The sequence below is a fragment of the Falco peregrinus genome, unplaced genomic scaffold (genome assembly GCF_023634155.1).
Source record: "Falco peregrinus isolate bFalPer1 unplaced genomic scaffold, bFalPer1.pri scaffold_51, whole genome shotgun sequence".
Taxonomy (NCBI): domain Eukaryota; kingdom Metazoa; phylum Chordata; class Aves; order Falconiformes; family Falconidae; genus Falco; species Falco peregrinus.
The window spans coordinates 1,147,729-1,161,102 of NW_026599615.1; the positions used below are offsets into that span (position 1 = coordinate 1,147,729).

General features: G+C 48.9%; 1 protein-coding gene across 1 annotated transcript; it reads left to right on the forward strand.

Moving 5' to 3' along the window:
* The first annotated feature begins 6,583 nt into the window (after positions 1-6,583).
* Positions 6,584-11,649, forward strand: LOC129783529 (E3 ubiquitin-protein ligase RBBP6-like). Its single transcript, XM_055793480.1, has 3 exons — positions 6,584-6,749; positions 8,952-9,051; positions 11,592-11,649. Exons 1-3 carry the CDS (start codon positions 6,584-6,586, stop codon positions 11,647-11,649), a joined length of 324 nt encoding a protein of 107 aa, XP_055649455.1.
* Positions 11,650-13,374: the final 1,725 nt, after the last annotated feature.

The following is a 13,374-nucleotide window of genomic DNA, read 5'->3' on the forward strand; positions in this document are numbered from 1 at the left end:
AGAAATCCTTGTTTGTCCTCCTTTAGCTACCAGTGGATGAAAAATAGGGGGACAGAATTTCAGGCCAGCCACAGCACTTGGTTTCAAGCCTGAGCTTGTCATGTCATGGCTGTTCTGGAATGTGGTACAGTGAAAGGAGAGATAGAAATGGCAAATCTTCCCCCTCGGGGCGGTCAAAGGCTGGCAGAGGTTGTCCAAGGAGGTTGTGCAGTCTCTGTCCTTGCAGATCTTCGAAGGCCAAGGGCACACAGTTCTCTGTGACCTGCTCTAGGTGAGCGTGCTGGAGCAGAGGGCTTGGCCCAGAGGACCTCCACGGGTCCCTTCCAACCCCACCCTCCTGTGTGGCTCTGTGCTTTGCTTTCGCCCTGGCGGAGATCTTCAGGGACTTTGCGTTCCATTTTGTGTTGCTTTAGGGCTACAGTGTGCTGTGGTTTGGGGGCAACAAGGTTATGGTATGCCAGAGGTCAGGTGAGTTAGTGTCAATGTGTGTTATTGTTACGGACAGAATCTGTGTTTGTTGGCCCTGCGTTCCTAGGGTTAGGGCATTTTTAACATGTGTTCCGTGCGGTGGTTTTTTTTGTGGAGAGTGCCCTTTTTCAGCTATTTTGCCTTTGTAGGGTTTGCATGGGGGCCTTTGGTTAGTGTACGTAGTTTCTTCTGGTTGTATTTCTGCTGTGCTGGTGGATGGTGGTGTTTTTTCTGTCTTGAAACCATCGTTACAGGCCTAATATATCTCCTGCAGGTCAGGCAGTGTCACTTCTGGTGTGGTCTGACTCATTTCTGGTGAGCTGGTGGGTAGGCATGGAGGACTTGTGGTCCCTCCATGGAGGATGACTGCTAGAGGACTAAGAGGCAGATCTGTGGAGGGGTGAGAGGACCGCTGGCCCATAAGTAGTGACTGTCAGAGGACTAAGTGTACTTGAATTTACGTGGGCTTCCAAATTCATGGTTGTTTCGCCTGCCTTGTGGAAGAGCCATGGGAAGTCACCAGCCACATGGAAGGACAAGGGGGCTCCTAATGCTACGTGGCTTTTTGGGTTTTGCTTTTGAGTAAGAAAGTCTTATCTCTACATGAGTGCAACTGTGGACAGTCAATTTTGCTGACTTTAGAAAGCAGGGAGCAGCACTTTTCTGCTGTGCCTCACATGGCTGCCAGGGCATGGTGAGAAACAGCAAGAGAATTCCTTCCTGGCACCTTCTCCAGGGGAGCCGTGCTGCACTTTCACAAGGTGAGCTCTGGTTCTGCATGAGTGCAGAAGGTTTTGGTCAATGTTCTCACCACAGGAAGCAGGGAGCAGCACTTTTGTGCTGTGCCTGGCATGGCTGCCGGGGCAGGGTGAGAAGCAGCAAGAGAATTCCTGCCTGGAACTCTCTCCAGGGGAGCAGCGCTGCACTTTCCCAAGCCACGTTTTTTGCTTCTGTATGAGTTCAAAAGTGCTGTGTCAATATTCTCACCACAGAAGGCAGGGAGCAGAACTCTTGTGCTGTGCTTCACATGGCTGCCATGCACGGTGGGAAGCAGCAAGAGAATTCCTTCCTGGTACCTTCTCCAGGGGAATTTCCCAGTTCCCGAGAGACTCCTGGCACCGGCTGCAAGGGGGCTCCCAGCCGAAGGGTGGGCCTGGGTGTTGTTGGGGTGGGAATCAGTGATGTCTCCATTCCTTAGTCACGTTAACACTTTGGGATAACAAATGGATGCTTCGCTCCTATTGCTCTTTTATCATATCGCTCACAGTAACTGCTACTGGTTCCTTTTATTATATTGCATGCTATTTTCTTTTATTGTAATATAAGAAACTGCATTTGATGTATTCCATTATTTGATATACTTGATAGACTTGATTATATTTGATGTGGAGTTCAGCTTTGCTGTGTATCCAGTCAGTCAGCAAAACATAATTTGGCATAGTTGGCAACGTACGAAGTAAAACTCTCTCTATTTAGGGAAAAAAAAATGTTCCTCGACTTGCTATTGTCAGGTGGGAACCATTGCCTTACGGTGTTTGGGCCAGAGTGGTCTGGTGGTGCTGGGCAGTTGGGCCATGCCAGGGAGAGAGGGACGGGGGCAGGGGAGGGGGCGGGGGGAAGGGGTTTAGGGACGGACGGGTGGGAATGGGTGAAGGTGTTTAGGGATGGAGCGGGGTGTGCGGGGGTGGGGGGTGGGGCAAGGATGTGTGTTTGTGGGAGTGGGTGTATGGGGGGTGGGGGAGGTTTGAGGAGGCGGGTGTGTGTGTATTGATAAACCGGGTGGGGGGGGCAGAGGGTGTGTGTGTTATTTAGAGAACAGATTCGGGAGTCTGGGGGAAGGGTTTTAGGGACGGACGGGGGTTTGATGAAGGCCTTTAGGGAAGGACGGGGGGGTTGGGGGAAGGACTTTAGGGCTAGACCGAGGGTCTGGGGGAGGGACTTTAGGGCTACACCAGGGTCCAGGGGAAATGTTTTAGGGCCAGGGCGGGGAGGTGGAGGTGGGGGATGATTTCAGGAACAGCCAGGGTGGAGGAGGGGGTCAAGGGAAGTCTTTCAGGGTTGTTTGGGGGGAAGGATTTTAGGGACGGATGTGGTGTCTGGGGAGACCTTTGATGCCACTGTATAGATTCCACTGTATATACGTTTGTGTCCAGGGATTCTGTTAAGGGAAGGCTGCTGGCTCGGCAAAGGGACAAGATGTCTGAGCTCCCCAGTTACCACGCTCTGATTTGCTGTTTAGCTCTACGTTAAACACACCTGCGCACAAAGGTTAGGCCAAGCTGACTCTCTAAAGCTGTTAGAAGTGACGAATTAAGGGACCTCTCATCCAGGGAGTCAGCCTTGGGAGGGATGGGGATCAAGGAATGGATGGGGAAAAGATCTCCGTTCTCTTCAGTGATGCAGAAAGCGCCTCTGGGTGAGGACGTTGTGGCCGCAGGAGGAGACAAGCCGATAGAGTGCTGCGATCCGCAGAACGCTGGTTGGAATTCGGACAAAGGTAATTGTTGTGGGGGGAGATCATGACCTCTGACTCAGATAGCCCCCCGAGAGAGGGCAAGGCCCCGCTTGGGGAGCACGGGGAGCTAGTAAAAAACCTCAGCAGTGCTGTCTGAGGGTGTGTGCTCGTTTGCATTAAAGCAAGCAACTTGTAACCCATCCCGTGCCTGACTGAAAATGCATGTGTAATGCGCTATGAGTGTGCAAGTGCTCTGCTGTCCATAGTGCGTGCCCTCGAGGAACTGGGTGAGCACGCTCAGAGGAAACATTCCCCCGTGCTCCCAGCACTGCCTTAAAGAATGCCGGCCTTCTGAAACTTGCAAGCAAGTCTTAGAGGGTTTTTCTCCCTGACAGACTTTATGGTATCATTCCCACCATAGTGGAGAAAGCAAATCTTTTTCTGTTTGGTGGTGAAAGCAGCTTGGGGAGCGTCACTGATGTGCAGCACTTTTTTAACCTCAGGTCTAATGTGCCACTGGTCCTACCGTGGAATACATCCTTCCTCAGGCTTTCAGCAAACGGAAAGGATGCAACAAACCCACCCCACTAAGACGTCCTGCGCTTTTTTTATCTTCCCTGGAAGGTGGGGACATGACCCTGTTGGGCCATCTGTGCCACCTGCCTGGGAGCCAAGATGGTGCCTTTGCATTCCAGGCTAAGAACTTACCTTCTTTTTTTTCCTTTTCAGCGACTTTAGAGCCATCCTTAGGGAGGCGACTGATAGTTATAACTGGGCAGCAGTTGAGAAGGAACGGGTGTCTCTTTGCCAGAGCTTCTCTGCAGTGACATCCTTCGCCTCCTGACAGCCCTGAGGAGGCTAGAAACTGGACAGGTGTGGATTCCTGCGCCTCCGTGCTCTGACTGTAACTGTTACCTCAAAGCACTTTGGAGGAGATCCGTGAGAGGAATTGCCTTTGTTGCCTCTGTCATCTAATCTCACACAGACGGATTGCAACCTGGACTGCAAACTGGTGCCTTTGGCTCAGATTCTGCTGACATCCTTAAATTTTTCTTACAAATTAAAAGATCAGACTTGCGTAAGGAAATCTTAAGTTGGAGGAGGAATGAACATACGTGGAATAACTTGTGAAGAAAAATCTAAAGATAGCTGCTGTCTTCTGTCCTTAAAAAGCCCTTGGGCAGGAATCTGAAGAGCTCTCTGTAGTAATGCTGTCAGTATCTTTCCCAGAGTAGTGGCATTCCGTCAGCTTACTAGAGACTGAGTTTAGAAGCTTTTAGCTAGGATTTTTCTTGAAATGCAGTCACTGGCCTTGGTTGGAGCTAGAGGTATGTGCAGAATTTGGCTACCACTGGCTAGAAGTGGGGCATTTTGCATCCTGTACAAATTGCCAAATATGTAGTGAAGTTAAATAGACTAAGCTGGCATTTTCAAATGGAGCTTTACTGCCTCCAGGCTAAACCCTGCTTTCCTGACAGTTGATACTGCGCTGTAGCCATTGAGACTCACTTGTTTTGCATCTTACGGCAACAAGAGTGATTTGCGCTGCAGGTGGATGCTGGGTAGTGAGACATCTGCATGTCCATGTACCAGCAGAGACCAGTAGACACCCCTGGAATCCATCCATAGCTAGGGCAGTCCATGCGATAGAAGTGAGTGGGAACAGACTTACCCTTCCTGCGTGTTTTTACACTACCACAGCAGCAGCCGTTCTGGCTCGTAAGCAGAAACCTTTACATGCCGCCGTGCTCTTTGGTTTGCAGCGCAGTATATCAGCAGCTGAAAGAAGCTTTGACATAAGCGTATGGAGAGGAAAAAAACCCAAACCCAAAAAAATCTGGGAAAAAAAAAAATGGTGTGAGTGACTGTTTTGAATTAACTTCATTCATTTCCTTTGTGTTGCGTTCTGTTTTTTAAGGTCCAGGTCTCCCTGTGCCACTTCCTCTCGCTCTAGAAGTTCGCATACCTACTGCAAGTCAAGATCAGGCCCTTCCCACCCTCGCTGCTGCTCTCAATCATCTAGTCGTGCCCCCTCTCATTCCTACCCACGATCACCACCATATCCAAGAAGAGGCAGAGAGAAGAGTCGGGGCTGTCATTCTAGCTCAAGGTCACGTGGTTATCCCCGCTCAAGGTCAAGGTCACCTGGCTCTCCCCGCTCGTGCTAGTGGACTCACCCTTTCTCTCATCTTCCCTTAACTGAACATTTTTGGAAAAAAAACTGCGGATACAGAATTTAAATAAAAGCTATTTTATGAAGCATTACAAAAGATGACAGTGTGCACCTCGCCCGTTACGACTGGACTGCGCCCTTTTTTCCTCTTGGCACTGGTTCTACCAGAGGAAGCCCCGTCAGACGGAGTGAATAAAAGCCAGTTACAAAAGGAACCATCATTAATACCATGGAGGAGTACAACAAGGACAACACTGCGACACCCTGAGATGTCCCCTCCCTGCGCTGTCCCTAGGGTGCGGGCAGCCAAGTGCCACTCGGCAGAGCCCCAGCATCTCCCCCAGGCTGCCTTGGGACAGGAGGGGACAGCAGGTGGGGACAGCCCGGGGGTGACAAGAGGGGACAGCTGGTAGTAACAGGCCTGGGGGGTGACAGGAGAGACAGCTGATGGGGACAGCCTGGTGGGTGACAGGAGGGGACAACTGTTGGGGAAAGCCTGGGGGTGACGGGAAGGGTCAGCGGCTGGGGAAAGCCTGGGGGTGACAGGAGGGGACAGCAGGCCGTGACAGCCTGGGGGTGACAGGAGGGGACAGCAGGCCGTGACAGCCTGGGGGGTGACAGGAGGGGACAGCAGGCTGTGACAGCCTGGGGGGGTGACAGGAGGGGACAGCAGGCCGTGACAGCCTGGGGGGTGACAGGAGGGGACAGCAGGCTGTGACAGCCTGGGGGGTGACAGGAGGGGACAGCAGGCCGTGACAGCCTGGGGGTGACAGGAGGGGACAGCAGGCCGTGACAGCCTGGGGGGTGACAGGAGGGGACAGCAGGTAGTGACAGCCTGGAAGGTGACAGGAGGGGACAGCAGGCCGTGACAGCCAGGGGGTGACAGGAGGGGACAGCAGGCTGTGACAGGCTGGGGGGTGACAGGAGGGGACAGCAGGCAGTGACAGCCTGGAAGGTGACAGGAGGGGACAGCAGGCCGTGACAGCCTGGGGGGTGACAGGGCACGGGGCGGTGATGTGCCCAGGGCTGTTGGGAGAGCCCCCACAGGCGCAGGGGCTGACAGGTGACACTGGGTGGTGAAGGCCCCAGGGGGTGACAGCAGGGACACCGCAGCCCTGGGGGGTGACAGGGCACGGGGCGGTGACAGGCTGGGGGACAGCAGGGACACCGGCGGCCCAGGCGGGGCTGATGAAGGCCCCTCCCCCAGGGGCGCTGAGTGGCCCCCTGAGCCCCTCTGTCACAATGCGGAGCCGCCTGGGTTGCCATAGCGAGCAGCTTGGCCTGGCAGCGCTGGTGTGAGGAGGGAGCGGAGGCCGAGCCAGGGCCTGTCCCCATCGTCCTCCCACCGGGGCTGCGAGGAGGAGCCGGCGGGCTCAGCCCGCGCTGCTGGCCCCAGCCCCTCGGTGGGCCCTGACCTGCTGTGGGGGCCGCGAGGCCAGGGGCTGCGTGAGGTGCCATCACGGAGCGGGCACCGCCTGGCCCCGGCCATGTCGTGTGTCCACTACAAGTTCTCCTCCAGGCTGAACTCCGATGTGGTCACCTTTCACGGCCCCCACATCTCCCTGCGCGACCTCAGGCGCCAGATCATGGGCCGCGAGAGGCTGAAGGCGACCCACTGCGACCTGCAGGTCACCAACGCCCAGACCATGGAAGGTGCGTGGGGGCGGCGGGCGCGGGGACCGGGGACCGGCCGGCTGGCGGCGGCGCAGGCGGCCAGTGAGGCGGTTGGGCCACGGCCGGCAGCGGTGACTTGTGCTGGGGCCTCAGAGCTGCTCTTGGGTGGTTGTGCGCTGGCAGCTGGCATGAGGGCTGTGTGCGCAGCCAGGCACAGCAGCGTACGGGGTCCGTGTGCGACACCGCGCGTGGAAGAGGTTTGGTTTCCGGGAACCCTTCTAGCTAAAACGATAAGGGAATGTGGGACAATGCCTTGTCATCACAGACCTGCCAGATTTCTTTGAAAGCCGGCAGAGAAGGCTGATCGTGATAGAAAAGGAGTGGGTGGCTAATTTAAAGGGGAAAAAAAAGTGGGTTTGGTGACTGAAATTTGTCTTCAGCTACTTTCACTCCACCGCATTGGAAAAGTGGTGCTTGGCTGCTGCAGAAAGTGCTCAGTAGCAACGTTTTGGATCAAGAGTGTATCTGTGAGTGAGAATCTATGCAGACCCTGGCAAGCCATCTTGTAGACGGGTGTTCTGTCTAAAGTATACTTGGCATTTCTTGCTAATACAGCTTCTTTGCTACACCAAAGACATTTTCATTCAGATGCTATTGAGCATCATTTCTTCATTTCTGTCAAACGGTGTCAGGGCAGTACTGAAGTTTTATGGCAGATTAGTTATGGTGAATATACCTAAAAATGTTCTTAGAGAAACCCTCAGTTCTTTTGAATCTGAGAAATGGTGCTTGATTCTCAGAGACGGTAATGGTTTTGTATTACTGAGTGTGCTGTTTCAGTTTGGTAATCTACCGTCTGGCAAAGCTTGCATGTGATTAAAGACTTTGGGATATGACTTGTCAGAAATACAAAGACTTGGAAACCATCTCCATTCCTTAAACATTCAAATTTTATCGGTTGGGTTTTTTTTCTTTTTTCCTGTGGTTCTGTGACATTCCCACAACAGTCTTTTCTTGACAATGTGTGCTCACAGGATTTTTTCCTCTTCCTCTTTGATGTATTAAAACTTAAACAGAATAACATGTCTGCTGCGGTAACTGTAACTTTGGCCCCAGCCTTTCAAGTGGTTGGACCTAAACACGCTGTTTACCTACAGATAGGTAAAGCATGTTCAGGAGAGTATCTGTGAGGAGACTTAACAGCACGGTGTTAGGGGTCTTGGGGGTGTTACGGGATCGCGTGTCATATACAGCAGTAGAGACAGACATGCAGGTAGAGGCAGACGTGCAGGTTGTGACACAGATGCTTACTGGAACTTTTGTAAGGGTGTTTTCCCCGTGAAAATGCAAAAATCCCCCAGTGGTTGTCAGAGCAAAGCTAAGGAATACAATTCAGTGTCATACACATGTATGCCAGATTTTGGGGTTTTACACATAACCGTGAATTTCCGTTTTTATTGAACAGCATCTACGTGCTTAAAGTCACCTTCAGAAGACGAAGGAAAGAACTAGGCCAGGATGCTCTGCCTAAAGGGGGTTCTTGGAGATCTTCCCTGTGGAGATATGGTAGTGGGTTTTATAACTTTGTGCAGGAGTCCTGACTAAATGTTGGCATGATCTTGGAAAGACCCTTCAGTGAACCTTGAGTGAAGATGGCCAACTTGTTCAGATTTTTCCGAGCCACGTGATCACGGAAATCTCGTAATAGAAGCAATGCTAATAGAAGCTAAAAGTAAACAGGATTTTACACATCACTGGGGGAAAAAAAAAAAAAAAGAGATGGTGGAATCTTTTTGAAGATGGTGGGAAGGCAAAATGGATGGTTGGGATGTGTTTGAAAAGGTGGGAGGCGGGGTGGGGGTGTCCTCTTCCGTGCTCGCTGTTATAGAGACATGTTCTAGGGTTTTATAAGCTAACAGGAGCAAAAGCAATGAAAGTTAGATCAGGAAAGAGCCTCATGTTTTAGCAGACTCTGCTTTAGTGACTTTAGAGACCATTTTGCTGTTGGCATTGAAACGATTCAAAACAAATGGAAAAGATTTTGCTGCTTGTGTTTGACTATCAGACCTGCAGATTTCTGGAAAGGTACCGTGAGTGTGTGGACATGATAAAAGCATGACGCTGTGTGTAAAATGTTGCCTTTCTATCTGTAAAGGGATTCCCTGAAGTGCTGTGTCATGACATATTAATATCACTCTTACGAACTGACTGATGCTTTCTCTGTATTGATGTTGTTTCCAGAATACACAGATGACAATGCCCTTATTCCAAGGCACTCATCGGTAACTGTTAGGAGAGTCCCCGTTAGAGGAGTTAAAGCTACCGGCAAGACAGACCTTGGGTAAGTAGCCATAACGCGTTGTGTTCTGTGGGAGGGGTTTCAGTGCGTTCACCTTCTTTGTGGCTGTTAGTTTACGGAGGCATTCCGGTTGTCTCTTTCTTGTTAAAGCTGCTGTTAAATTGTGTTGTGACAGGGCAGATTTGAATGTATCTGTCCCAAAGCAGACTTAGATTTTTCAGCCCGCTGGGACGTGGCATTCAAAGTCCAACAGTGGTAGCTGTTCAGACGTTTGAATTGGGTTTGTTCTTGGGGTTGGTTTTTCTGAGAGTCAAGTTCTCCATCCTGTTTCCTCTAAGCAGAGAGATTCCTTACTTTATGCTTTTGCTTGTAGTGCTTTTAGAGTAAACGGAGAGACACGTTGCAGTGTGAACTGGTGATTTGTTCCCATCTGCCAGCAGTCCGAGTCTCCGTGTTTGACTGCTTCCTTTGTCTGGGGGAGGGGGGCAGGGTATTCTTACACCCCAAAGGGGTGGGGGTGGCGGGGCTGCATGCTGTCTCCAGAGGAAAGACTGAGAGTGGCCAGCTGGCAAACCGTGCAAACAAGAAGTTTCATTCTTCAGTGGTTCCTATTAGTTTCCTAAAGACAATGCCTGTGTCGGGCAAGAGAAAAAGAGCAACGTCCTAAAGCGCATTGCCTTTTGTGCCAGGACGGTGAAGGAACAGTTGATCTTCTCCAAACCTGAAGCTCAGAAAGCAGTTGAGCACATTCCCAAATGTTAGTAGTTACCTTTCTAAGTTTGATTTCCCCCTAAGCTGCTCTCTGTGCTCCAGGTATTACTGCTGTATTCCTCAGATTTATGGAGGACAGAGATCTGATTACAATTGCAGATACTCAAATGTAAGCCTGACTACAGCATTGTTGCTGTCAGCGATGTATTCGTACAGTCCAGTTCTGTATCAGCTGCATCAGCATGGTTTGAATGGTCATGTTTTCCAGCCTTCTTCAAGATAGACCTCTCCTCCACCATTAGTAGATATTATTGACTTGTGGTTTTGCCGTGTCTTTCTAATGTTAGTTCTCAATAAATAAAGTATACTGGCGAGTTACAGCGTGTCTCAAACAAACAGTACAGCAGCATCCTAGTACCCACGAAGCATCTGCAAGCAAACCCCCCTGAACTTATGTGGCTCTCCTGTAAGCTTTGGGCGTATCAGTGCTTCCAGGCACTACCAAGAGTTTCTGGATGCCACAGCACTGTGCTGCTAAGCATGGCCTTGTTTGGGGGGTTAATTTAGATCGGGATGCTTAGTGCTGTCTTGTCAATAGAGCCTCCATTTGTGGTTGGATGGCACTCTCTCCTGGTGTTGGAATGCTGCCCTAAAACGAGAGGCTAGGTGCCACTAGCATCAAAGATCCAAGAAATACCTGCACGTGGGGATAAGGGATGAATGCCGCTGCTCTCCTAAAGTTGCAAATGGATCAGGCAGGTCAGCTTTCTATTCCTTCAGCTGGAACCATTGGGGAAACAACTGGTAGAGTCGTTAGTGTTTGGGAATGGTGAATGCATGCTGTCACGGTGGAGAGGCCTTCAGGAATGCGTTAGTCACCTTGTAGTATCTTCCTCAAGGCAAGTGGATGAAGAAACCATGGTGTGGTAATCTAAAGCGTTTCCTCGCGCTTCCTCATGTTCGGGAGGTACGTGGCTGTACTTGCGAGCCTGGTGGTGGTGTAGCAGTGGCAGGAAGTATGAGCCTTTCTATTTGTGCAGGGCTTGCACAGCAGCCTTTGGGTTGCCTCTGCTCGTGGGACGCTTTGGATGATGTACGAATTGTTTGTTAACTGATGGACGGTTGCATGTTTGATTCATGAGTAGCATGCAGGTACGGACCAATGAGTATGTGGAATCTCGGCAAGGGCTTGTGTGTCATAAGTGTTTCCTAAAATACTGTAGCATGTTCCAGATGATCTTAAAGCAAGTTCTGGTAATCAAGACTTTTTTTCTTATTTTTTTAACACAGGCCTCCTCGACCACAGAAAATCCTAGGAACTGCTTTCAGGTGATGTTTCTACTGCTATTTGTAGTCACTTTAGGCTAAGTATGGTAGGTACCTGAACACAGTGCTTGGGCTTCCACAAAGAAGCACTTTTCTACAGACAACTGTTCTTGTTGTGTCAGGGGAGTGTAGAAACCAAAGTGCTCTATCTGGTACCTGTTTGTGATAGTGGGGCTATACAGATTGCCTGAAGGTGCCTTCGTATTTGGATGGCTGACTATTTAAGAACAGAAAAATGTAGCACAGTCTTCACAGTTTTGGTACTTAGAGAGCAGAAAGAAAATATCTGAGGACTTCTTCTTGCACTGCTGTATTCTGTATCTTAGAGTCATTGGGGACAAAGAAGGAATGGGATTTGGGGTTTTATTTCAGTTGCACTGAATGTACCGGGAGAGCACATTTATGTATCGAAATAAATTTCCATATTCATAAGACTACCAGTACACAATGTTTTGATGTTCAGGTTTTATAAACTGTTTTCACTGCTTTATGTTGGTTACAAGTGCTTTATTTTAAGTTCTGATCATCTTTCTTTCTTCTTCTAGAAGTCAAACTGAGCCAGCGAGTAGAACATCAAAAGAGGTATGTAAAAACACAAGCTGAAACTTTTTTCTACATGCTGCACCTAAGTCTAAGAAACGTAGCCTTGTACTAATTTTTTAATATATATAAAAATATATAAAATATACATGTTTTATCTATGATATTTATAATATATATATCTCAAACATATTTGCCAGCGAAACATAGTGTATGCTGTAAATCCAATGCATTTGATTCAGCATAGTGAAAACTGAGCAATGCCAACATTTGCGCGGTTCTAATGTGAATAATGGTATTTGTGCCTAGTAACGCATTGCATTTCGTACTGAATAGGCTAGACTATTTCTTGTATGACTGTGTGTTGTACCAATAATGTATGCTCATTTGTAGAGCTTGCAGGTTCAAGGTTTGCACCGCTGAACTTGGTGCCACTCTTCAGTACACCACCGCTTTGAATTTACATTTGGAGAAGGGGCAGCATTTTCCTTCCGGTCAGGAAACACTGTTGTTCTGCTGCTAAAACATGAATAAGTAACTCGAGGAGATACTTGACTAGTAATGGCCTAGATCTCCATTTGGCCCTTGGGGGGAATGCTACGTGCAACGATGCATTTCAAAATAGCCCTCATAGTACAAACATTACTTTGCGGTGGTGTTTGGTTTTCATCTGTAAGTATAACTGCTTGTTCTTCACTAGCATGGAGTGAGGCATTACACGAGCTCTAGGTCACTGGATCTGATCACTTTGTAAGCTCTTAGGATAACTTAATCTAGAAATTCGTGAACTTGGGGTCTAATGAAAGTAAATGAAAGACAGCGCAAAAACTATACTGCGTTCATGAACCATACCTGTGTGCATTTAGTAAATGCTGAGCTATTAACTGATTAATTTATAAACTGCACTGACAACGTTTCCTGTAGTGACACTTCCTTCTGAAATAAACGGAAATAATTTTTTTAGATCCTTTTGAGCTGCAAATGGACAGCTTCCTTAACCCTCCGTCTTTTAAGCAGTTGTGAGCATTTGACAAGGGTCCCCCTCTGAGGTATTCTGAGCAATAGGTTGATCTCAAGAGGGTTGGTTACTTTAGTTTCTTCTCATTAACAACGTAGGCTGTTTAACCTTAACTTAACCTAAACAACTTAAGCTGTTTAAGGTTTGGACTTTGTTTTGAACAAGTATAAATTCCACTGGCTTGGAGGTGGCTCTTCCGGTGACACTCAGAGGATATAGCGCAGGCTTTCATACAGCAGTAGGGGTGAACTATTGCTATGTTTTGGTTGTAGAACTTGAATATGTGTTTAATTTTTCTGAATAGATTGGCAACCCTTCCGCACCTCTTTCTCTGGCCCAGCTTATTAAGGTATGCTTAGATGTACTTGCTTGCGAAATAGTGTTTTTAAACCTTACACTGTGCTCTCTAGCTGGGTATCTGCCGTAATATGAGCAAAACATTAATTGTTAATAATTCAGAGTGTTTCTCCTAACTTTAAAAGGTGCGTATACTTTGATACTATCCTGTAGAGAGTAGTTCCCAGCTTGGGAAGATGGAAGGGGAGCACCTTATTGGCCTCAGCGTAATGCTGCAGTGTTACTCATCTGCAAGACACAAAGAAGCAGCACTTCAGAAGCTGTTTACCATTTTTCATACGTCCCGTTAATTGTTCTTTGGAACCTAACACAATTTTTACAGAAGGATGTAATTTGCTCTAAGTTATGGACATTTCTGTGGCCTTTGCAACAGCCAGAACAGACGTGTTTCTGGAACACGGACAATTGCATGG

Coding starts and splice junctions, on each gene's coding strand:
- LOC129783529 (XM_055793480.1), top strand. CDS start 6,584: ATGTCGTGTGTCCACTACAAGTTCTCCTCCAGGCTGAACTCCGATGTG. Junction 6,750..8,951: donor CAACGCCCAGACCATGGAAG/GTGCGTGGGGGC, acceptor TGTTGTTTCCAG/AATACACAGATGACAATGCC. Junction 9,052..11,591: donor ACCGGCAAGACAGACCTTGG/GTAAGTAGCCAT, acceptor TTCTTCTTCTAG/AAGTCAAACTGAGCCAGCGA.